General features: G+C 31.6%; 1 protein-coding gene across 2 annotated transcripts; it reads right to left on the bottom strand.

The window, feature by feature from the left end:
- Positions 1-4,343: 4,343 nt before the first annotated feature.
- LOC108906848 (alkylglycerol monooxygenase) lies at positions 4,344-15,689 on the bottom strand. Of its 2 annotated transcripts, none has more exons than XM_018710266.1 (9): positions 15,348-15,689; positions 9,964-10,091; positions 9,584-9,735; positions 9,366-9,469; positions 6,194-6,356; positions 5,956-6,107; positions 5,769-5,903; positions 5,566-5,679; positions 4,344-5,264 (listed from the first exon to the last, which is right to left on the bottom strand). In XM_018710266.1, exons 1-9 carry the CDS (start codon positions 15,552-15,554, stop codon positions 4,989-4,991), a joined length of 1,431 nt encoding a protein of 476 aa, XP_018565782.1. In that variant the 5' UTR covers positions 15,555-15,689; the 3' UTR covers positions 4,344-4,988. The 2 variants fall into 2 exon arrangements, with proteins under 2 accessions (XP_018565782.1, XP_018565783.1); XM_018710267.1 differs by lacking the exon at positions 15,348-15,689 and adding an exon at positions 10,464-10,526.
- Positions 15,690-23,349: the final 7,660 nt, after the last annotated feature.

Genomic DNA, 23,349 nt, shown 5'->3' with positions numbered 1-23,349 from the left:
CGCTTGTTTAAACATTGGTTGAATTTTTGTACTTATAAACAATTAGAATAACTGTGAATATTCAACCAAATCAAATTTTTTAAAATAGGTTTTAAAAAAACAGATTGATTGGTCAATTAATTACGTAGTTATAGCCGATCAAAGTTAAATTAACTTATTACTAATTTTCGACATATTTTGAAAATAATTGTTGTATAAACAATTTTAAAATATTTAAATAAATTTGTTTTTGATCTTTGATAAACAGTATATAAGTTTATGCACTTACCTTTGATACAATAAAAAATAAAGTTGATAAAGAAAGTTTAAAGATAAATAATTATCGGACTGTTGAAAGACCAATAATTATTAACGATAGGCATTTGAAAATACGCTATTTGTTTTTTTTTTAAATCGCGAGATATTGATTTAAAAATAAATTATCAAAATCGTACCTCTAGAAGCTGATATTAAAAATTTTTAAGCGCGTCGTGGTTTTGAACTTGCCAATTCAATTTCAAGCAAGCCGAAGCGGCCACGCTCTGCTTCCCCCACCACCATCACCCGTACAATTTTCTTGAATTTCTCGCTTGCATAAATAACTTTAAACACGTTTTAAAGTAAGTTGCCAATGAAGAAAAGTATTGCAAACTTAAACTTGGTAAGTACTTGGAATACCGAAGGTATTTTTTGAAAAATTAGCCCCGATTAACTGTCATTTAGTGTAAATGACGGTTAACTTTGATCGGCTATAACTACGTAACTAATCCAATCGATCTGTTTTTTCTTTTAAAAGAAGCGTCTGCAATAACTTTTATAACCTGCTTTAAAAAATTGGATTTGATTGAATATTCACAAAGTTATTCTAATTGTTTATAAGTACAAAAATTCAACCAATGTTTAAACACGCGCCAGAGCTCTCCTAATTGACGGATTCATATTTTTCAGGAAGCGTTTGAAAGCTTGAGAGACCTTCTATATGTGACTAAAGTTTCAAGTATCTAAGGGCCTTGGTTTTTGCTGTGCAAAATTTTGAAAATTGCAAATTTTTTTTCAAAATCTGGATTGAAAAATTTTTATGCAAAATCTATAGACCCGATTTTGATGAAATTTGGTGGGACGATTCTACATAACATGAAGCTTTCTTGAGCCAAGTATGAAGGTCCTATACCCAATTTAAAGACTCCAAAAAAATTCCTAAAAAGTAATGTTTTTTATCCCCATTTTTGGCGATTTTTTTGATTTTTACAATAATAATCACAATTCATTTAATTTGTAACTAGTCATATTTTGTAAAAAATTTAATTACAAACATTTTTTTCCTCTTCCATTTTCGCCTAAAATCAACTCTTCAAAAGATACAATAAGAAGAAAAATATGACATTTTTCGAATTTTTTTAACATATTGTGCCGCCAAAACTTAAGCCCATATTTTTTTATGCGCATAGACAAATTTTCATTTCTAGTGATATTTGAAAGCCAAAAATCTCCGTGGATATATGATTCACCCAAATCAAAACAGATACCGCCTTGTCCATTTCTGGTTGTTTTGTACGAAAAATAATTGGTACAGTCAAGATGTATATTAGCGTACTTGTGTATTATTAAGTGACAACTCCTAGTGCATGTTAACTTACAGTACTATTAAAGAAACACTATGATGTATAACTAAAGTGTGATACAACTTTTAAAAAATTCATAAAAATGCTTTAACAGCAAAAAAATTGAGACATTCTTTATCTCTGGCTCTAAGGTAGTTAGCGGCTTTTACAACAGCTTATTGGTATTTTTATAATTACACTTCTCTAAAAAGTAATGCATTAACAAAATGATCCCCATAAATTTGATTTAAATTTTCTTTTATTTATTAAAGTATACAATAAACATCAAGTTTTATTTGATACACAGTCCATCTGTTAAGACTGATTTTATTGTGGCGAAGTGCATTGTGCGGTGTATGTGTGGTCAACAGAACTACTAGTGGGAAACCTTCCGAGCGACAACAAAATTTCATCAGTATACGTGTATCTACCACGAAGTTATAACGTTTTGCATGAACCAAGTTTTCGTCATGGAAAATGCACACTAAATGGCATACAGCAATCAAATTCTGTTTTAAAGCTGGTAAAACAGCCACAGAAACATATCAACCGCTACAAACGGCATACAGTGATGAGATGTGTATTACAACTGTGTTTTTGTGGTTCCGGGACTTTCGTGATGGCCAAGACAGCGTGCATGACGTCGAGAGCACTGGATGTCACACAAGCTGAACGTACGAAAACAATGAAGCTGCGCGGTCTGTGCTGAAGTCTGATCGTCAATTAACTATCAGAATGTTGGCAGACCATACACGAATGATCGACGATCAGGCTTCAGCACACAGCTTCGATGTTTTCGTTCGTTTGGCTTGTGCGGACACGCCCTGTTCTCTCGTCATCGTACATGCTGTCTCGGTCATCACGACACCTTCGAACCACAGGAGCACAGTCGGACGTGATACACACTCCTAACCGTACACTGTTTGCAACAGTTTATACGTTTCCATAGCTGTTATACTGGCTTTAAAATAGAACTTGATTGCTGTAGGTTGTTCAATGTGCATTTCCATGACTATGAACTATCAAAAACTTGCTATACGAAAAACATTATATTTATATATATTAAATTTTGTTCGGTCGCTCACAAGGCTTCCCACCATTCGGTTCCCCTGACCGCACTTAGATACTGCCACACACTTCGCCACAATAAAATTAGTCTTAATACTTACTAGCCAGACTGTGTATTAATCCATTTTTAGCATATTTAATCAAGTTGGGAAATCTATGGTATAAATGGTACTGAACGGCTCAACAAAATTAAATCAGTAAAAATATAGAACCGTCAAATACATGCCAATTTTTTTTTGTTTTTGTGAAGAGGAGTGTACAAAATAAATTGAAAATCGTTTTTCCTTGTTAGACAATTCTTTAAATCTATAACAAATCTTTGGTATTCCTATTTTATTTCCATCGTGCCGTAGTCTCGTTTGATCTCATATTAATGAATTTACGATAATTTAAAGAGAAAGTGGTTCCTCATGCTACTACATATTATATATATTAACATTTTTTATGGGAGTTGATTGTAACTCATCTTACTGTTTTGATTTTGAAATAGTAAGATGTTGCTTGTGTTTTCGATGATGCTCTAGATTTTCTTGTTTGAGAGATGTAAACAAGATTATTTTAGAAGAATGCATTTGATCTGTGGTTTTGTTTATGTAAATTTAATATCATTATTTCACACTAAATGTTATTTTAATCACATGCAAATAAATTATGTTATGAAAAGTCACTATTTTCTTAGTAGATTAGAGTACCTGAGGTAAATAATATATCTGATGATAAAATAAAAGTTTTTGACAAAAAATGTCAGTTTTCTTCAATCGTGGGCACTGTTGGTAATACTTATAAGTGTGTGTGATGGTAAGTAGTTAATCTAAATTATCTATTTGTGAATACGTAAATATTGCTTTATTTACTATTTGTATATCGTCTTTGTTATGACTTGGTTGGTATTTACTTATACTGAGTGTTCCGGAAATGAGTGCAAAACGATTTTTTGTATGTACCATGGGATTACCGTCTTGGTTTTCGAATTTAACCATATCTTTTCCAAATAGAAATGTAAATAAGTTTTTGAGGATGCTAAATGCATCAGTTCTGTTAGTTTTTGACCATCTGCTAGAGGTCGCTAGCTACTATCTATTTCTCCCAATTTGTTGAGGTTAAGTTTTTTATAGCATATGTCTTGGTTTCATTTTATAACACCAAAGGTACTCTTATTAAAATCACAGAAACTGCACCAATTTTTAAAGAAATACGATTGACTGTCCCAGTCAACCAAATGCTATGCTTGATATACAGGGTGTCTAGAAATGTATGGACAATAATTCAAGAAAAATTTTCTTTGGTGAAAATATACTGATTTAAATCAAATTACCTAGATTTAAATTTTTTTTTAAATCCCTTATCTTTTTAAAGAGGTAAAGTTGTACCGAGATAAATTAATTTAAATTAGACTATTTTCATTAAAAGAAACTGACCTTGAAATCCTCATTTGTTTCTAGATACACTATATGAAGAAATATCTAGAAGCTGGTTGACTGGCGTTTTTCTTAAAAATCTATGTTTTTGGCAATTTTAATAAGGCTATAGGTACCTTTTTTGTGTACAATGAAATTGTACTGTAAAAAGCCTCACCTCAAAAAAGTTATGTAATAAAATATTACTGGCACAGATAGAGAGATATTGCACATGCAAATAACGTCATGGTATTAATGTCAATGTTATCTTGGCATTTGAGCATGCGCAGATGATGAAGTATGCCTTAATAAGGATATCCTTATTTGATATTTTACATATTTCAGACATAAATGTAGATGTTCGAGATCAGTTGGACCTCAGACGCAACTAAAATGATTTGTTACAACGTTCTTGTATTTGTACAACTGCTATATCTCTGCCAGAATTCTAAACAATGAATACTATATGAATAATGTCGACTGTTTCGGCAATATTCTTCTAGTAGCTACCGATTTCTACAAGGTGTCCAAAAACTAACATCACTAACATATTTAGCATCCTCAAAATTTTACTTGTTATAAATTCCAATGAAATAGATACATTTTTTTATAAAAGATACAGCTAAAAATTTGGTTTCAAAAATTATTTTTCACACCATGCATCCCAAAAATAAAAGGCAGTAAGCCCAAGGTCAATAGGAAAAGTTTTATTTTATGTTTTATCACCTGTTAAATTTTTTGCTCCCATTTTTGCAACACTGTATTTTTACATTAATTTAATTATCAATGGGAATCTTAGTAGAGAAACAAATTTATCTTCAACATATTTATTTTACATTTTCATAAGTAACATTTTTTAACACTTTATATACAATAATTTACAATATATCTACATATATCACAATAAAATCAGTACAATACAATTCTTATTATCTTTTATTTACTAAGGATTTACACCTGTCTTCATTGAAATTTGTATAACTTTGATACTTTGAAGAAACCAGAATAATCCTGATATAGTGAAAAATATTTCGATAGCCAACAATACAGAGGTGTCGATAGCTGTGAAGTCTAATCTTTGTATAGCTGTAACGAGCACCATACATCGCAACAGTTCGAATACGTAAGCATATGGGTGGTTGTCGAGCAGCATTCCTATTGTTGTAAGAGATGCAATTATGTATACCACAAAAATGAAGACAGAAAGTGGATTGAGGCTCTGTAATAAAATAAAATTTATGATATACTGATCATCTTTTTGGAAAGGTATATTAAAAAATTGAAATATGCTCCTCGAATTTAATAATTTTGTTGATTAAATAATACATATTTTAATCATACTGGGAATTGTTAAGTTTTGTTGGAATTGTTTTAATTCTTATGTACAGGATAAGAAGGAAGGTAAGCCATATTTCAGAAACAATTCATAATATATTAATAAATTTCAAAACCCCATTTACAATTTTCTAGAAAATGCCGAAAGTTGAAACGATGTTGCTACTATCAAAGATTTTCCTTACCGTATGGCACGATGCAAGTAATTGGAATCCATACACTACGACACAAAAATGAACGAGAAGGTAGGCATTGCACCAAAATGGTAATTTTACATCATATTTTTCCCTGGCTACCACCTACAACAAATAATCATTAGCTGCATTTCAGTTTATTTACAAAAATTTAGTCAAAAGCAATCCTAAAACTGACACTCCTTTGTACTTACTTTAACTTTGTCCTCTTCTAATCCTAATCGAGGCTTTCCAGGTTGCCAACTTGGTCCATAGAAAATAGCAGCAAATTTATACCTCCAGCTTTCCATACTGTGGAATCTTTCAATAACATATTTAGTGTAGAAAGTCTAGAACAAAAATATTCATCATAAGCCATTATTATTTTTCATTTTTATTTACTTGTAAATGTAGAAGATTGAAAGAAGGTTGATTAAAAACAAGTCCATAGACAATCATTTCATTTTTCTTTTCTGCAGCAAAAGTTCCAAACAAACGGTCCCAAATAATTAAAACCCCTCCATAATTCTTATCCAGACAGTATATGTTACTACCTAAAATAACATTTGTTTATTAATTTCAATTTTATAAGTGCAAATACTAATACTAAAACATTCAATAATTAAATTATTTTAATTACCATGGTGTACTCGATGGTGTTGAGGTGTGTTGAAAATATATTCTAGTGGACCAAGAGTGGTAATTGTTTCTGTATGAATCCATATTTGGTATAACAAATTAAACTGTTGATGAGTGATGAAATGTGCTGGAGGAATAAAAAACGCCAAGGGTAAATAAAACAACTGAAAACAAAAAATTAAATAATTACCTGTTGGTAGATTAATTGTATTTTTTTGTAATATATTGGTGATTTGTGAGGAACCCGCCAAACTCGAGGGATGTACACTCGACGCAAGATAAAGGTTTCCAATCTGAATCGTATTTTGTTTGAAATATGACGGCTTACCGCTTGTCTATATGGGGCGTTCCCATTAAACTCGTGTGGCAATATTTTTTAGTCTGAGATTTTACCGTCACATCTGACATTTTACGAGTTTTGTACAAAAATGCTTTCCTGGTAGATTGGCATTTTTAAAATGGGACTAATCGGCAGTCTTATAGCAGACTCCGTATGCAATTTTTATTATCTTGTTTCTATTAAAAGAGTTGCATTTACATTACAATAGAAAAATCGATTCATCCTAGTTAATAAATCTTGCGAAACGTCAACTACCTACTTACGAATAGTAAGATTGAATGGATTTAAGAAAATTTTTATTTTTTTTAATTTTGAAAACCCTGCAGCTCGGAAACGGCGGCCTTAAGAGCCTACGTATGTGTAACAAAATTTACTTAATTTTTGCCACAGAATGGGCCTCTGGTTTTTCTGTGCGCCATTAATGAACACTGTATAGGTACCCGCAATGAAATCAGTTGAAGTTTCTTAAAATAGTTGTAAAGCATACAATTCTACATAAAAATGGCCTCGACTTTTTCTTGTACTATTAAAATTAACGTTAGGGAAGTTAAGGGAAGATTTCAGAAATTTAAAAAAATCATAAGCAGAAAAATGAATGAATTTTGTAATTTTTTTTTTCAATCTACTCAAAAAAATGTAACTTTTCTTTTCAGAGAAATTGATATAATTTTTAATAAGAAAGTTATATTAATTTAAAATTTTTAATCGTTAATTTTAATGATGTAAAAAAACTAAAACAATTTTATTTTCTATACTATTCGATTGATTATTTAAAATAATGAAAAGTTGCCTTCGAATATTTTTTACGTTTGTTTTTAGACACAAATTTATTTACCTTTTTATATTTTAAATTTTATTTAGCTCCTACGACACTGCCAGGACAAAGATAAAAAATCACGTTCGCTTTGTCGCACTCATAGTACCGGAATTATTTCGTTTGCTATTGTCAATGCGCGTGCGTCAGTCATAGACCTAGTAAACTAAAGGTCTATGGTGTCAGTAAACATGTGTTTCTTTAAATTATTGTATTAGACCAAGCAAATTAAATTTTTACTCGAAAAAAGTCCTATCCGCTAGATTATTGTAAAATTGTCTAAAGGAACATAATACAAGATATCTCTCGTCTCGTGAGTCAAAAACTTTTATTAGCTAACTTTTCTATTTAAACAAATAAGTGAGGAAAACAGTTTTTTCACTTTGCAGGGAAAACCATCAATTTTAGCGAAAAGTGACTCACAGACAGCTTGTAGGGAGTAAAATTATCTACAAAATGAGACTTGTTAAATTAAAATCGGTTAATAAACAAAAAAGTTATTCCAAAAAAACAAAAGTGCCAATTTTTTCATTTGTTTATAACTATCGCATTTATTGTTAAAATTTTATAAAATCTATGACAAGTTGAGGGTTTTGTCATACTTTAAAAGTGTGCCAAAAGTGGGCGCTGTAGGTGCAATAGTTTTCGCACAATTCTATTTGTTTATAGCGGAGGCTCCAAAAGTTATGAACTTTAAGCCTCTGTACAGGCGTTAATTTTCAATCAAACATGTTTCTGAAAGCGTCATTGTAATCTTAAAGACGCAATTAAGCGACCTATTAAAAAATATCACCGTTTTTTTTGACATTAACATTCTCAAATTGTGCATTAAAAAACCGTGCGTTTTTCGCTTATAAACAATTTGAATATATCAAATAATATATATAATATTTCAATATCTTAAATCGTTTTCGAAGTATTTAGAAAAACAGGTTTTTTTTTAAATTTTACATCAGAAATTTTTTTCAATTTTTTGTTGTTTCACACGTGCTTACACAAAAAAAAATATGACACGCCCCTAATTATTGATGCCTCCCAAAATTCCTATTAACAGTCCACTGGCTCGCCCCTATAAAAGTAGTATGCCTTTTAGGTTGGAAACCTTTATCTTGCGTCGAGTGTACATACGTAGTTATTCTGCATGTAAGATAATTTAAACTAAAAAAAATTTCTGATTTAAATTTTTTTACGGTGAATTCGTGACCCGAACTGACAAAGGCAGGTAAGGCATGTATAGGATCCTAAAACATGGTTTACTAAGTATTTTCGTTTATCCACCAGATTGCGCTACACTTGGCAAAAAATTTATATTTTTCAAAATACCTATTTGTTTTGTCCAATTTATCTGAAATTGCATTTACAAAAATAGGAAAACTGTCCCCAATCCTAAACAAATATGCTCATATTTTTTTTTTTTTTTTTTTCAGATGGTGTTACAACTTTAGTATTTATTTTATCTTAATTGTACAGGGCTATATCAAGTATTTTCTCTCATGCAAATATAGGCTACATGCCCCAACTAACATTGAATAATCATAATTATCTTTTTAGATGAAAATGATATCTAAATGTTATTAATACAAAAACAAGTACCTGACATTGAAACGGTTATATAACGTGATCTTTCGAAGGGTTTCAGAGTTGTTTGAAAGATACTAAATTTTTTGTCAAATTTAACGCCATCTAGCCTCTAAATGAAGTACAATTGGTCCATTATAAGCAACTGCCTTGTATTGATTCATTTATGAATCCCTGTATATCCCTGTATATAAATAAATTTTCATTCCTTGTTGTTTGTTGTAAAACAGCCTGCATACAATTTTCTAGCAAAAGTAAAATATAAGTATGATGATTTCTATTTTTCTTTTTCAAAAATAAATTAATAAACACATTTGATTTATTTACCAATAACATGTCTGATAAGAGTTTAGCAATAACACATCAGTTATAGCAACAATTAGGCACTTTCCATCATCATCCATAATATAAAAATATATAATTAAAAATAGATATACTTACAAATCCACACCATCCTTGTAGTAAGGATTGTCTTAGACCCACAGCAATATTAAATTCTTCAGAACTATGATGTACCTGATGTTGGGCCCACAATATATGTATTTCTTAAATAAAAAGAAAAATACTAGAATTTATAGAGGGTTTAGCCTCTTCTAACAAGATGTTCGAGGCATGTTAATTATTTGTATGTATTTGCATATTCGGCAATATATACTTACCATGGCATGCTCGGTGCACCCAATAATAACAGAAGTCTACTCCTATAGCTGCTAAATACCATGTAATTGGATAGTCCCCAGCTAAGTCCACCACACGGTAATTCTCGTACAAGAAAAAATATGCATAGCTCTCGGCGCCTCGAAACAGTAATCTGAAAAATAATCATCAGTAATTAATTGATATTATCAGTCTACAGTACATACTTCTCATTTAAATGATTAATTAATTAGTAAATAATTATCTAATTTATTAATAAAGATTAATTAATTGTATGGTTTATTAAATGTTAAAAAACAATAGAAGATAACTTAAAAACAGAGTGGAGATACTCATAATTTTTTCGGGTTAAAATTAAGCAACTATCAAATTCAATACTCACTTTCCAGAATGTTGTATCAGTCCATGGGACAGACTTGTTAAGCTGTCATTGAGTCTATATGTCGGTTTCTTATCTGCCCATAGGACTATATTCTCTATGATCATGAATAATAAGAAATATGGCCAAGCCTGAAAAAGAATATAACCGTTAGGTATATATTGCTTTATTACAGCAGTAAAGAATATTTCATATTTCATCTACTTCTAAAATGTTAAGTGCAATTTTCAAAGCGGCTGCATAAATATTATTTATGAAGAAGTTGTCTCATTTATACATTTCTTAGTCCTTTGCTGTTATAACTAATTACGTAAAAGAGCATGTCTTTAGTACTATATTTTCTTTAAATAAGTATCGATAGGTAATAGCAGTTTTAATACATGTATAACTTATAGTAATATACACAAGGACGTATTGTGGTAGCGAATACATATATTTCAAAAAGAGATTGATTATTAATAACATCGATTTTAAATTCCTTAAGATAATTAAAGGACAGATACCTATGTACAATCAATTCGCAAAACTGTTTTACTAATAATAAGTTATTGGGTTTGTTTCTGCAGGAGTCTCAAACCATTTTCAAATTATCAGATACACTCGACCACTTAAGTTGTTACATAATTGTGCATATGTTCACGTATCGATTGGCCAAATATCTCTGATAGTTTCAAATCATTCCTCAACTGCTGCAGAAACAGACCTATTATGTAAATAATGAAGACTAAGCGCTAGCAAGAAAGGTAAATTTTTTGAAAGTTGAAAAAAATATATGTAAATAAATAAATTATAAACTTCACCAATTTCATTTGGTCAGTGAGATGCGCAAACATAAGAGAGCGCACACTACATACAGGCTGTTACAAATTCGCTACTCACTACAGGGATCTCGAAAACGGTAAGAGATACAAACTAGCTTAAATGGGGGCAAAGTTGCGTAATCAGGGGACCAACATTATGCCTAAAAAATCAAAGCTAACATGATTAGTTTTGCGTGGTGGTAATAGTTTAAATAACTAGATGGATTTCACACGGCCTAACGACACTTACAGTGTACAATAATTCAATAAACAAAGAAATCTCAATAGAAAATTTAGTTAGATAAATTTGGAACGAATACACTGAAGATGAATTTTTCGAGACAAAACTGAATCAATCATGAAGGCTTGCAAAAAATGTAATAAAATGTCTAGGGTCGTAGGGTATTTAAAAAAATTAAGTTGATGATGGTCCTGGAGAGACGAAACGTCACATATAAAAATTGATTATGCCATTGGACAGAGGGCAAAAAGTGGCCATGAAAAAGTGTTCTTCTTTTTTCAATATCACCTCAAACAAGGCTGAAATGAAACAAAATCGGATTTCCAATATTTCGGTTTTTTTCAAATATTTCGAAAACTAAACATGTTAGCCTTGATTTTTTAGAGGCATAGATGACAAGATGAAATAAGTTGAACTAGGATTGAGGTAGGTACTTTATACCATCACTATACACAAGTCTTTTCGTTAGTTTATTAAAATGGAATTCATTTTTATCAGGTGAGAGATTTTGGTGATACCTACATGTATCGGGATTTTGGAAACAAGTTTAAGAGATAGAGAAATTATTAAAATGGAAGAAATGGAGAAAGTTTCAGACCATTTTGATATATTTTAGAAAGAAATAGACTTCAACTTTTTATCTTTACAAATTAACATTTGTAAAAACATTATAAGGAGCTATCATCATTTCCTTTGCAATTTACTTTTTTGTTATTTTTTCATTAAATTGTTGAATTCTTTGACACCACACATTGTTGGAAAGCTTAAAAAACATTTTTTTTATTCAACATATAGCATTCATTATGGTGAAAATAAGAAAAGAGATAAGGAACCACGACGTTGATACATCATGAATTCGTAGTGAAATTCTTTGCGTACCAACTGGTAGGGTCCGGGGAATCCCATGAGCCCGACCACGATTCGCGGTCCAGCCCCGATATCGGCCTACCTCCGATTTCGGGTGTCCCGGAACATGGAACCGTTCACGGGGCGATCCAGTACAATCAGCATTTCTACGAAATGGTACTCAGCGGGAGCAATGCGCATCTCGTTCAGGTGCCATAGCGTGCGAAAACCCCTTGGCCTACTATGTCGTAGGTGACGTGGCCGGCTCTTTTCACCTAAGCAATTCTGGTACATCGCCCGTCCGCTCTCATGATTTTCCCCGAACATTCGATCACCGCCTAAGTGGTCCATATCTAGAAAGTCTAACCCGACACGGCGCTCGACGTGGGACATCATTGTCGAGATCTCCCCCATGAGCTCGCGTCATAGACACCACGTCTGTAAGACATATCCACCACAGGCCACAGTCCTTTGAGAATCTAGCACGACCTGGCGCCCAAAGTGGAGCTCGAATCTCTGTTTCGATGTCTCCGCCACGAGCCCAGGTTACCGAATCTCCCCAAAATTCACATTTATTAGGCACTTTCGGTCATAGTTCACGACATGGCGCCCAACGTGGGGCTCGATTTGAACTTCCGATGTCTCCACCGCGGACCCATGTCGATGATACCAACCAAATCGATCATAGATTACGACATATGATAAAAAAGTATTAAGAGTTTACTGTTAGCTGAGAATACTCTTTTAGTCATATCCTTCCTCCTTCTTATATCTGTTTCTGCAGCAGTTGAGGACCGATTTGAAACTATCAAGAGATACTTGACCTAATGATTCGTAACCTGCTTGGACCCGCTGAAAGTACGTGACAACTGATATTTTGAAAGCAGTTGGAGATTGCCGTAGAAACAAACCTATTTTTTAGAAATAAATCTATCGAATCTAGAAAGCATTATATTATATACAGGGTGATTCAGAACTTATCAAAAAAAAATTCTGGATGTACAGGGGACCCTTACAAATACAATTTTGTATAGAAAAAATCAAAAAAGGCAGTTCGAAAATGATTTAAAAATACACTTCTGCACGGCACTGGAAACTGGTTCACTGTAAAACCTGACCTCGCACAATGCGACCGGCATGGCGGTGTGATAAAAACGGACAAAAACCTTCGCAACGAAAGAAATGTAAATAGAATTTTATCGCACCTATTTTATATCGAAATTCAACTGCTATTGCCCTTATTAATTAATAAAATTACTTTGTGTTTTTAAATAATAAAATCATTTGACATACCCGATGTTACAACAATTGTTCAAAATTTTATCCACCAACGTGTAAACACATTTGGGTCCGTTGTACTCAGATTCTACGAACTAACACAAATGTTGTCTTGCTTCACCATAACACAAATGCTTCACCATAAATTAAAACGGTATCCATCAACTCCGAGTTGCTATACCTACACGCAAACCATTTTTTACACTAACTACTAAAACCTTTTGTAAACACCACTATCGCAACGACCGATTGCAAAATCCGATTTCAGTATTCGGAGTCGCTGAGGCCACGTGGCGAATGATGCTAAAGACTACAGTTGTCCAGCTATGTAGTGGGTGAATGTACTATAACTTCAATATTTTTTTCTCGGAAACTATAAGGATTTTACAAAAAATGTTTTTACAATATTGATTCCATTTCTCGTGCTGCATCTAATTCCCAAATTTTTTTGGATAAGTTGTGAACCACCCTGTATATACAAGGTCTTCTATTTAAAGAAAATCCGAAATGCAACATTGAATTGTTTTTCTAAGTACAGTTTTGAAATCGCAGGAAAATTTCCTACAACTTTAGCCCATACTGTTTAATGTTCTTCTTTTTATTATGAAAATAAAAAAGTTAAGGGAGTAGAATCTATAATGGCGTAAACAGATTTTGTTAAAAAAAAATGGCTAATATGAATAATTAAAACTATACTTCTAAGCCAGCTTTGGATTTGTATGAATATAGCTCTTTACTCAAAAAATTCTATTCATTAAGCTCTACAATTTAAAAAAACTCGGGAATACATGGGTCACCTGTACGAACATAATCTTTAGTGCACAATCTAAGAAATAGAATTTAAAACAATTTTTATAATAAATTTTTCTTCAAATAACAATATTACTGTAACCTTCAGTAAACACTTCTAATAATTTTAAGGAAACAATTAAAAGTTATAAATTATTTATGTAAATAATACATTCTCTTCCGTTTAATAATGCATGCATCATGTTAATTAAAGATGATAAATCTTGAAATCTTCCTGCATTCTGACTAAAATTAAAAATGAATGTAAAATATGCTAGATATAAAAAATGTTTGTGATTTATGATTGACAATGTTATCATGTTGGCAATCAATTGAGGAAGTGCATTACATTTTTAGAAAATCATTCAGTTTTCTTTGAGGAATTTCCTTTCGAGATTAAACTGAAATTTAGGATTTATCAGTCATACGCAGTTAACGAAACAATTGCTAATATTTACCAACTAAGCTTACGTTATAATAATGATTTGATAATCTCTGTTTACTGTATTTATTCTTAAGCAAGTAGGTAACTAGAGCAAGTGCAATCAAGATTTGCATCATAATGCAAAATGTTAACTAGAGCGTTTATTTCAGCGACAAATTCAAATGTAAGTACTTATAATTACATTTTTAAGCGAAATGAAAAATCTATCTAATAGATACAATAACTGATTACCACGACAGTATTTTGCACCAACTTAAATACTTAAGAAATATGTAGCAAAAAATCCTCAGCATTGTATTTGTATCCGTTTTGAAAAAAAAAGTTGTTTTATTTTTTATTAACTTGATGTAAATCAAGCTGACTTGACACACAGCTTTAATTTTTGGGTTTCCATGAAGTGTGTGCATATAGGTTTGTTACATACAGGGGTATAATTCCAGAGGCGGACTTGGTAATTTTTGTTATCAATTTTTTTTCTTCCAAAGTATTTCAAACATGACAAAGCATTATCACAGCCTGTGAAGATATTACAAAAATCTTGCTGCGTGTTGTACAATGCATGTTGCATAAAACGTCACATTATTTTTTAAATAAAAATCATAATTCAAGTAACAATGGAATAAAATATTACTTACATAGTTTCCTTAATTTATTTTTTGCAATTTGTAAAATAAGCCATTCTTATTCATTTTTAAGACCCTGTATCTCGAAAGCGTTTCCGGATACATGTTTATTATTTTTTTTTATTAATTTGGAATCTGCCATCAAATATTAATCGGTCGTTTTAATTACACCCTGTGTACTGGGTTAAGTTATGACCCTTTTTTTATTGTGAGCATGAAATATATTAAAATACTAAACAATATTATTAATGTATCTTTGCCATAAATCACTTGGTATATGTAATACTGTCTCACGGTAATATTAAAGGAAATTTTCAATTACTAAAGATGCTAATAAAACAGTGCGATAGTGTTGCTTGACTCACATTTTTAAAGTATTCAGGTACTTCATTTGGATCACTAAACGTTGTTTCGGATGGATCCACAACATAAAACATCTGTCCCAGTCCTTTGAGAAAGTTCTTGATTGCTGCATTATCAAACGCATCATCATCTTCTTTGGATAATTGTATAAACACAGAGGTTATCGGTTCACAACCGTTGTTACTACTAAGAGAGGAATAACTATCCATCTTAAGACGATTTTTAAATCTTCAAGTCAATTGTTCCTTTAAAGTAAGATAACTGAACAATCTAGTGCACATCTGTTGGCAACAACCCAAAGATTTTATTTTTAGTTCTACCGGCACGTTACTATATTGTTTATGGTTTATCTGATAAAAATACTTTGATCAACATAGTGCAAGCCTGCTTTATATTAAGAATTCTTGTAAACAAACTGAATGAGAGGTGGGGTTAATTTATACCTAAGCATTCTAAAAGCTAATCATCTAATCTTAATGAATTGCCGGTTCGATATACCACGATATATTTCATAATTGGACGATTAGCTAGTGAATGTATTGTTTGTGTCTTACTTTCGCGGATTACAATAATAATTTATTATAGCTATGTACAAACCGATTAATTTTTCTGCGCGCTATTAATGCGTTCTCAATTAAATTTTTTTTAAAATAAGTATATATCTCGCTATCTCATTATTTTAAGCCCTATATCTATATCGTAAATTAAAAATATTTATTATGTCTGGGTATTGCTTCATTTCATCCATAAATTACTTCAAAATACCTATCCTACCTTATCTATTAAATAGATAAATCTTAAATTATTTAACAAGTTTTCCGTTATTCAAAAGGATGTCCCGCTAACAACCATGTCCTTAACAAAATTTCGTAATACTGTCAAATCTTTTCTGTTAAAACATTGTTTTTATAGTGTTGATGAATTTATGTGTTTTAATTAATGTAAGCCATAACCACATAACATATAGGTACTTTGTGTGTTTGTATAATATTATACTATTATTGTGACTTCAAATATACTTTTTTGTATATAAAGTGGTCAATTAAAAAGTAAGTAAGTAAGTAAGTACTAGAGATTTTATTTTGTAAAGAAATCAAATTATAAAAAATATTAAATTTAATGTTAAAATATGTAACATTAAAAAAATAATGTTTAATAAAATATCTCTGAGGATTTTTTACTTGGATTTATACTAAAAGGACGACAGTGCCCGCGGAAATTAGCATTGGCTGGAATATTAATTATTTTCTTTTGTTGGCAAAAAATCTTTCCGGCAGCACTGGAATTGCCCTGCAAAATAGCATATGAAATGCGCGAATGAAATAAGCTAATAGACACAAAATATCATAATTGAGAAACCCACGCAACTGTAATTTAAAAAAATAATGTTTAACAACTTAGCGATTATTTACATGATCTTTCCAGAGTAAATCTGTATCGATATCCACTCCCAAAACATGTAATGAACTATGATTATTATTATTATTGTTATTATTATTAATTATTATTGTTATTTTGGCCTTTTTATTAGACAGAAACTATAGCTGTGTTTTATTTAGATTGTGAGTTAAATTATTTGCTAGAGTCCATCAAGAATTCCACACCGATATTTCTATTAAACAGTGTGGCATGATCGGTAAAGAAAATGTATTTTTCGGAGACATAAAATGTATTAAATCATTTACATAAATTAAAAATAAAACTGGTCCTAGTACGGAGCCTTGTGGTACTCCGATTAAATATCAGAGTTAATATTATTACAAACTGTTTAGGATTGTTTAAATGTTATTACAGTAATAAAGCTGGAAGTCCCTTTACTACATAATATTTCATTTTTTTAATTAATATATCATGTGAAACATAGTCGAAAACCTTAGATCACAAGCCGTAATAGCACGTGAACAATTTTTTGTGAAATGAATAATTTTATATCAGTGTGAAAGATCTTTAAAGATTATTTTATTTTATTTATTTTACAGTTTAGGGAATACTACAGGTTTTAAACCCAAAACAGTTTCCACAAATTTTGTTAATAAAAGATGGAAAATATCTTAATGTATCAAATGCATAAAAAAACAAAAAATATAGTTGAACAGAATATAGAGAACACAGTACTACAAGGTATAAGGTTAATAATTGTGATATTTGTATAAGATTAATTGTGATATACAGGGTGTTAATTAAGTATGTACAATAAATTCAGCAGGCGATTATTTGAGTGATTTTAAGACAAAAAGTTCATATAAACATTGGTCCGCAGATCCTTCGTTTTCAAGATACAGGGTGTTAAACTTTTGTAGAAAAATTACTATTTCGTAAATACCTTAAACACCCTTTACCCAATTTTGTTGTAATTTGGCCGTTATTTGTAGTGTTAAGGGGCTAATTTAACCCTAACTCGATTGGATTTGTTTAAGTCCAGTGGCGTCGCGAGCGGTACCTTAACGAATATTTTTAATAACGTTTCTTGTGTGGTCCAGGGATATGCAGTTAAGTGGATTTTATTTTTTTTCTCCAAAAATTAATCAAGATACGAAAAACATTCAAGAGACAAAAAAAGTTGTATTTTTAGTTGCTTAATCCAAAAAAATATAAAAATTACAAAAAAGTCAGTAGCGTACATTTTTTTGTCAAAAATATTCGTTAAGGCACTGCTCGGGACGCCACTGGAGTTAACAAATCTAATCAAGTTAGGGTTAAATTAGCCCCTTTACACTACAAGTTACACTGCCAAATTACAACAATATTGTGTAAAGGGTATATAAGATATTTACGAAATAGCATTTTTTTTACTAAAGTTTAACAACCTGTATCTTGAAAACGAAGCATCTGCGGACCAATGTTTATCTGAACTTTTTGTCTTGAAATCACTCAAATAATCGTCTGTTGAATTTATTGTACGTTCTTAATTTACACCCTGTACATTTTAACTTCTTTACACAACACCCTGTATCTCGAAAATCGGTCTCTTTGGTTTAGACTGATCTTGGAAGCAATACCTTACTGAAACTGCGACATAGACTTGGAAAAAACTCTGTATATCTCATAATGTCAGTAAGACAACCTATTATTTCATATTAGAACGATTTCATTCAAATTCTTGAACACAAAATTAAAATTTTTCTATGGGACGACGTACATAACAGTACTTATAGGTGTGAACTGTGAACATGTGTTTATATTTGTTTATTATTCTTTATTGAATTCCATATAAATATGTTTATGTTTACATATTATATGCCAAGTATTATCATGTTTGACCTTTATTTCTTTTCCTTTATCATCAAGACATTTAATAAATAGTTCCATTCTTTTCTAAAAAAAAACAACTTTTGGTGGTAGTTATGACCCAGCGTGTCCGATGAACTTTGAAGGTTACAGGTACATACATCAGAGAACTTTTGTTCTCTGAAAGAGAAAGAAACTGTTTAATCCTAACAAAATGTACTAAATAGGTTCCAGAAGGTTTAGTTTATAGCAAAAAATATTTTGCAAAAGGAACCTACCAGCTTTTATAAAGCTTTTTGTTAAGTTTTTATTTATTGCTGAAAGTTCGTTATGTTATTTCAGTATTTGTAGTCCAATTTTTTACCCCATCAAAAATTTTAATTTGGGTTGGTAGGTTTTCATCGTAGGACGATGATAGCAATGCCAACAAATATCTATTTTTTTAGTTTAAATAATTTTTTTATTAAATAAGTGACTTTTTAGACACTAATAAGTGATTTTCTTGGCATAACTTTGTGCCCGTATTTTGTTGCAATTATTATTTAAAATTCCTCTCAATATTTAAAAATTTACAAGCAAAAAGAAACACCTACAATTGTGACAACCTTATACATCTCTCGCCTTTTACTTTTAATTTTTTGAATATAAAAAAAAGCTATAAGCCAAAGTTGACAACTTGAGGAATTACACAAATAGGTATGCTACTCCTTCATATGTGTATATTAATCTTCTTTTACATAATATTTTTTCCCCTACATAATGTGTACCACACACAGTTAAATTTTTGTAGGTTATTATTCGTGTTACTGATATACAGGGTAGCCCATCGAAAACGTACCGCAAGGCATTACAGGGTAGTAATGAACTTTTCGGCAAAATCCAAAAACAGGTAAAGTTTGCTTCTGAGGGGGACAACTTTTGGCGCAAAAAGCATAGCAAAATCTTCAACCCCCTAAGTGGGGGTGCCATCCCCCAAATTTTTTTAAATGGGAATGGGGGTCAAGTGGGGGGTCATTAGAAAGGGCTTTTAATTCTCTATACATCGATTCTTACTTTTTGAAAATCGATCCATTATTTTAGAAAATATGCAGCTTTGAAAATACGAACAATATTTTTGACGAGAAATGCGAAAATCGATTTAATTTTACTTCAAAACTTACGGTATTAGCTTGGTAAATTCCTTCAAAAGAATTCGCTGTTTTTTTTTTCTGATTTGCGAATTCTTTAGCCTGATTTTGGTGAGCAAAAAATTGTCCGCTTTTTGTTTCGTATTTAGATAGGCCACAAGAAGTTGCTAGATAACTGTCTTGTGACTTGTAGTTGAAGAGTACCAATACTGCCGAGTCTTTTAAATTGATTAATTATGGTGTACTCAATTCCAGAAAGAGTAGAAATTATTGAGCTTTTTTTCAAAAACAATGAATGCGGAAATCGGGTCGCCGAACTGTTCAACCAACGGCATCCTGAGAAACATGCGTCTGGAAAAATTGTTCGCGAATTGGTGGCCAAATTTCGCGAAACTGGCTCCGTTCATAACAAAAAGAGGCAGGTTGAAAATCCGGTACTAAATGAACCTACGGAAATAGCGGTATTGGGGCAAGTGGCAATGGATAGTACGCTGAGTACAATGCAATTGGCTACTGCGACAGGAGTGAGTCGTACAAGTGTCCAACGAATATTAAAAAAATACAAATTCCATCCTTATAAGATTCGGCTAGTGCAAGAGCTAAATGAAGACGATTTTGATCGTCGTTTGCAATTTTGCGAAATAATGACTGAACGAGCGATAAACGATAATTTCCTCTTTAATGTGTGTTTTTCGGACGAGTGTACGTTCTTCTTGAATGGTTTAGTGAATCGCCATAATTGTCGTTACTGGGCTGATACCAATCCAAGGATTTTCCATGAGACACACTCCCAACACCCCCAGAAGTTGAATGTATGGGCAGGTATTTTTGGAAATTCCATTGTAGGTCCTTTTTTCCTTCCTGGAAATTTGACAGGCGATATGTACTTGGATTTACTACAAAATGTCATCGACCCAGCTCTAACAAATATCATAGAGGACGACCCTGCTTACAATGAACACGAACTGATTTTCCAGCAAGACGGAGCTCCTCCACATTACTCGCTCAATGTGCGCAATTACCTAAATGAGACGTTTCCAGGACGCTGGATAGGACGAAGAGGTGCAATTGAGTGGCCCCCTCGGTCACCCGACTTAAATCCTTTAGATTTCTTTCTCTGGGGGCACATTAAAAGCAAAGTTTACAGCACTCCACCTGATACCTTGGAAGATCTGCGAGGACGAATCATTAATGTATGTCGCGAAGTAACACCGCAAGTGCTCCAGAATGTTCGACAACGGTTTGAAGACAACCTGTATCATTGTATGCAAGTTGGCGGACAACATTTTCAGCATTTACTTGACTAATACCGTAAGTTTTGAAGTAAAATTAAATCGATTTTCGCATTTCTCGTCAAAAATATTGTTCGTATTTTCAAAGCTGCATATTTTCTAAAATAATGAATCGATTTTCAAAAAGTAAGAATCGATGTATAGAGAATTAAAAGCCCTTTCTAATGACCCCCCACTTGACCCCCATTCCCATTTGAAAAAATTTAGGGGATAGCACCCCCACTTAGGGGGTTGAAGATTTTGGTATGCTTTTTGAGCCAAAAGTTGTCCCCCTCAGAAACAAATTTGACCTGTTTTTGGATTTTGCCGAAAAGTTCTTTACTACCCTGTAATGCCTTGCGGTACGTTTTCGATGGGCTACCCTGTATATCATTTGTATGACAGGCGAACAGCGGTTCTTCCTACTGTAATATTGGACACAAAATGGTTACTACGTGCTAAAAAAATATGTAGCTACTATTATAAAAATTTTAACTTCAATCCTTGTAGGCGTAGGACAATTATTTTTAACCGTTAATAAATAGGCCTCGGCTAAAGTCAGTTATCTAGTGTAATAAGTTATCTAGTTACATTTAGCAAAAGAAATGCCAGAAAACATGTACTTATTGAAGGTAAGAAGGTTCCCTATTCTACTAGCAAAACGCCGATTTAATTGTAAGACAGTAAAATCGTGATAGCAAAATTATTTTTATTAAGCTTGACATACGATATTGTAAACAGTAAGAAAACATTCTATTGTGATACAGATTCTCAGCAAAATTTTCTTAGGTACAGGTCGATTTCCCTCAGTTCTAATAATTATTGCAGGTATATCTGTCAGAGTTAACGAATTCCTTAAGGTCATTTCACATTAACAGATGCTGATATGTTCTGATAATGTTTGTTGTCTGTAATTAAATTTTCGTTTAATTAAATATTTTTGCTACGCTGAAAAAAAAAAAGAAATTTTAAATAAAGAACTTGTGACAAAAGGTAGATAAACAGAATAATATATTTGACTTAACTCATTTGAATCATAATTTTAGAGGCGTGTTCATTTTTTACATTAAAAAGTCTTAAACCAGAGATCTAAATAAGCTACTGCTTTCCGAGATAAATGAAATGATCAAACGGGCTATAGAAGTTCTCTTCTTTTTAAAAACAAAAATTCCTTGAATACAATCAGTGGGAGTGATACCAATATTTTCATTTTATTGGACAAGTGCTTTATTTTCGAGTTTATTATTTTTTAAAATAATGTTTGATATTTATTATCAAATTGGGTTAAGTTTGCGCTTTTTGTAACTTCTCTTTAATAGTAGTTCCACAATTTTTTTTAGAATTCTAAAGTCGTGGGTAGCTAATGAATCTAAATTCTGTTTTTTTTTTATCTCGACCATAATATAATCACATTAATTTCGATTTAGTTGCCTTTTTTCCTTGAGTTATTTGTTATTTGTCCTCTATAGCCATCAATATTAGATGTACCCTATATTTATCATATTTTACATTATCAATTATAGAGATAATATTCGATATTGATGAATCGACATTTTGAAGTAGATTTTCACATTGTGAGCGAATTGGTTTGAATAATAACATTAACATGCATTCTATTACAACTTTTTTTATACAAACCACACTGACTGTCTTATTTTATATGTGCACGAATGTTACATTTTTTTGGTCAACTTAATGTTGCTAAGTCATGTCAACAACTTGCAGGATAGTTGAAACCAATCCTGCTGGTCATGTTACCAAGCAGAGAAAGAAAGTTACTATTTGTCACAAGTGAATACGAGAATGTATATCATTTTGTGGGTTATAGGTTTTGCACAGCAATAGATTTTAATAATATTTTCATAAAAATATAACAAACAGATAATAGTTAGGTACTGAATATTTATTTATAGGCAATACCTTATTTATCTTTATCATCACAGAAACAGATAGAGAATTAGTCTTGACATCCTTACTAAATCTTATAGTGTGTAGGACGTAGATCGGCAAACCATGAACTTCAACTTTTATTTATAAGCAAATCCACAAGATAAATGTAAGATGAACTACCACATACCTACTTTTAGGCCAAGCAAATTAAATTTTTACTCGAAAAAAGTCCTATCCGCGAGATTATTGTAAAATTGTCTAAAGGAACATGATACAAGACATCTCTCGTCTCGTGAGTCAAAAACTTTTATTAGCTAACTTTTCTATTTAAACAAATAAGTGAGGAAAACAGTTTTTTCACTTTGCAGGGAAAACCATCAATTTTAGCGAAAAGTGACTCTCAGACAGCTTATAGGGAGTAAAATTATCTACAAAATGAGACTGGTTAAATTAAAATCGGTTAATAAACAAAAAAGTTATTGCAAAAA

The sequence above is a fragment of the Anoplophora glabripennis genome, unplaced genomic scaffold (assembly GCF_000390285.2).
Source record: "Anoplophora glabripennis isolate ALB-LARVAE unplaced genomic scaffold, Agla_2.0 scaffold174, whole genome shotgun sequence".
NCBI classification, from domain to species: Eukaryota; Metazoa; Arthropoda; class Insecta; order Coleoptera; family Cerambycidae; genus Anoplophora; species Anoplophora glabripennis.
The sequence above is the reverse complement of the archived record's forward strand: the minus strand, read 5'-3'. Positions and strand labels throughout refer to the sequence as shown.

Excerpts from the sequence above, each read along its gene's own strand:
- LOC108906848 (XM_018710266.1), bottom strand. The coding sequence starts at position 15,554 with ATGGATAGTTATTCCTCTCTTAGTAGTAACAACGGTTGTGAACCGATA. Across the intron at positions 10,092-15,347 it reads TACCTGAATACTTTAAAAAT|GCTTGGCCATATTTCTTATT; the intron begins GTGAGTCAAGCA and ends ATTCTTTTTCAG. Across the intron at positions 6,357-9,365 it reads TACAAGGATGGTGTGGATTT|TTGTTTTATTTACCCTTGGC; the intron begins GTAAGTATATCT and ends TTTTGTTTTCAG.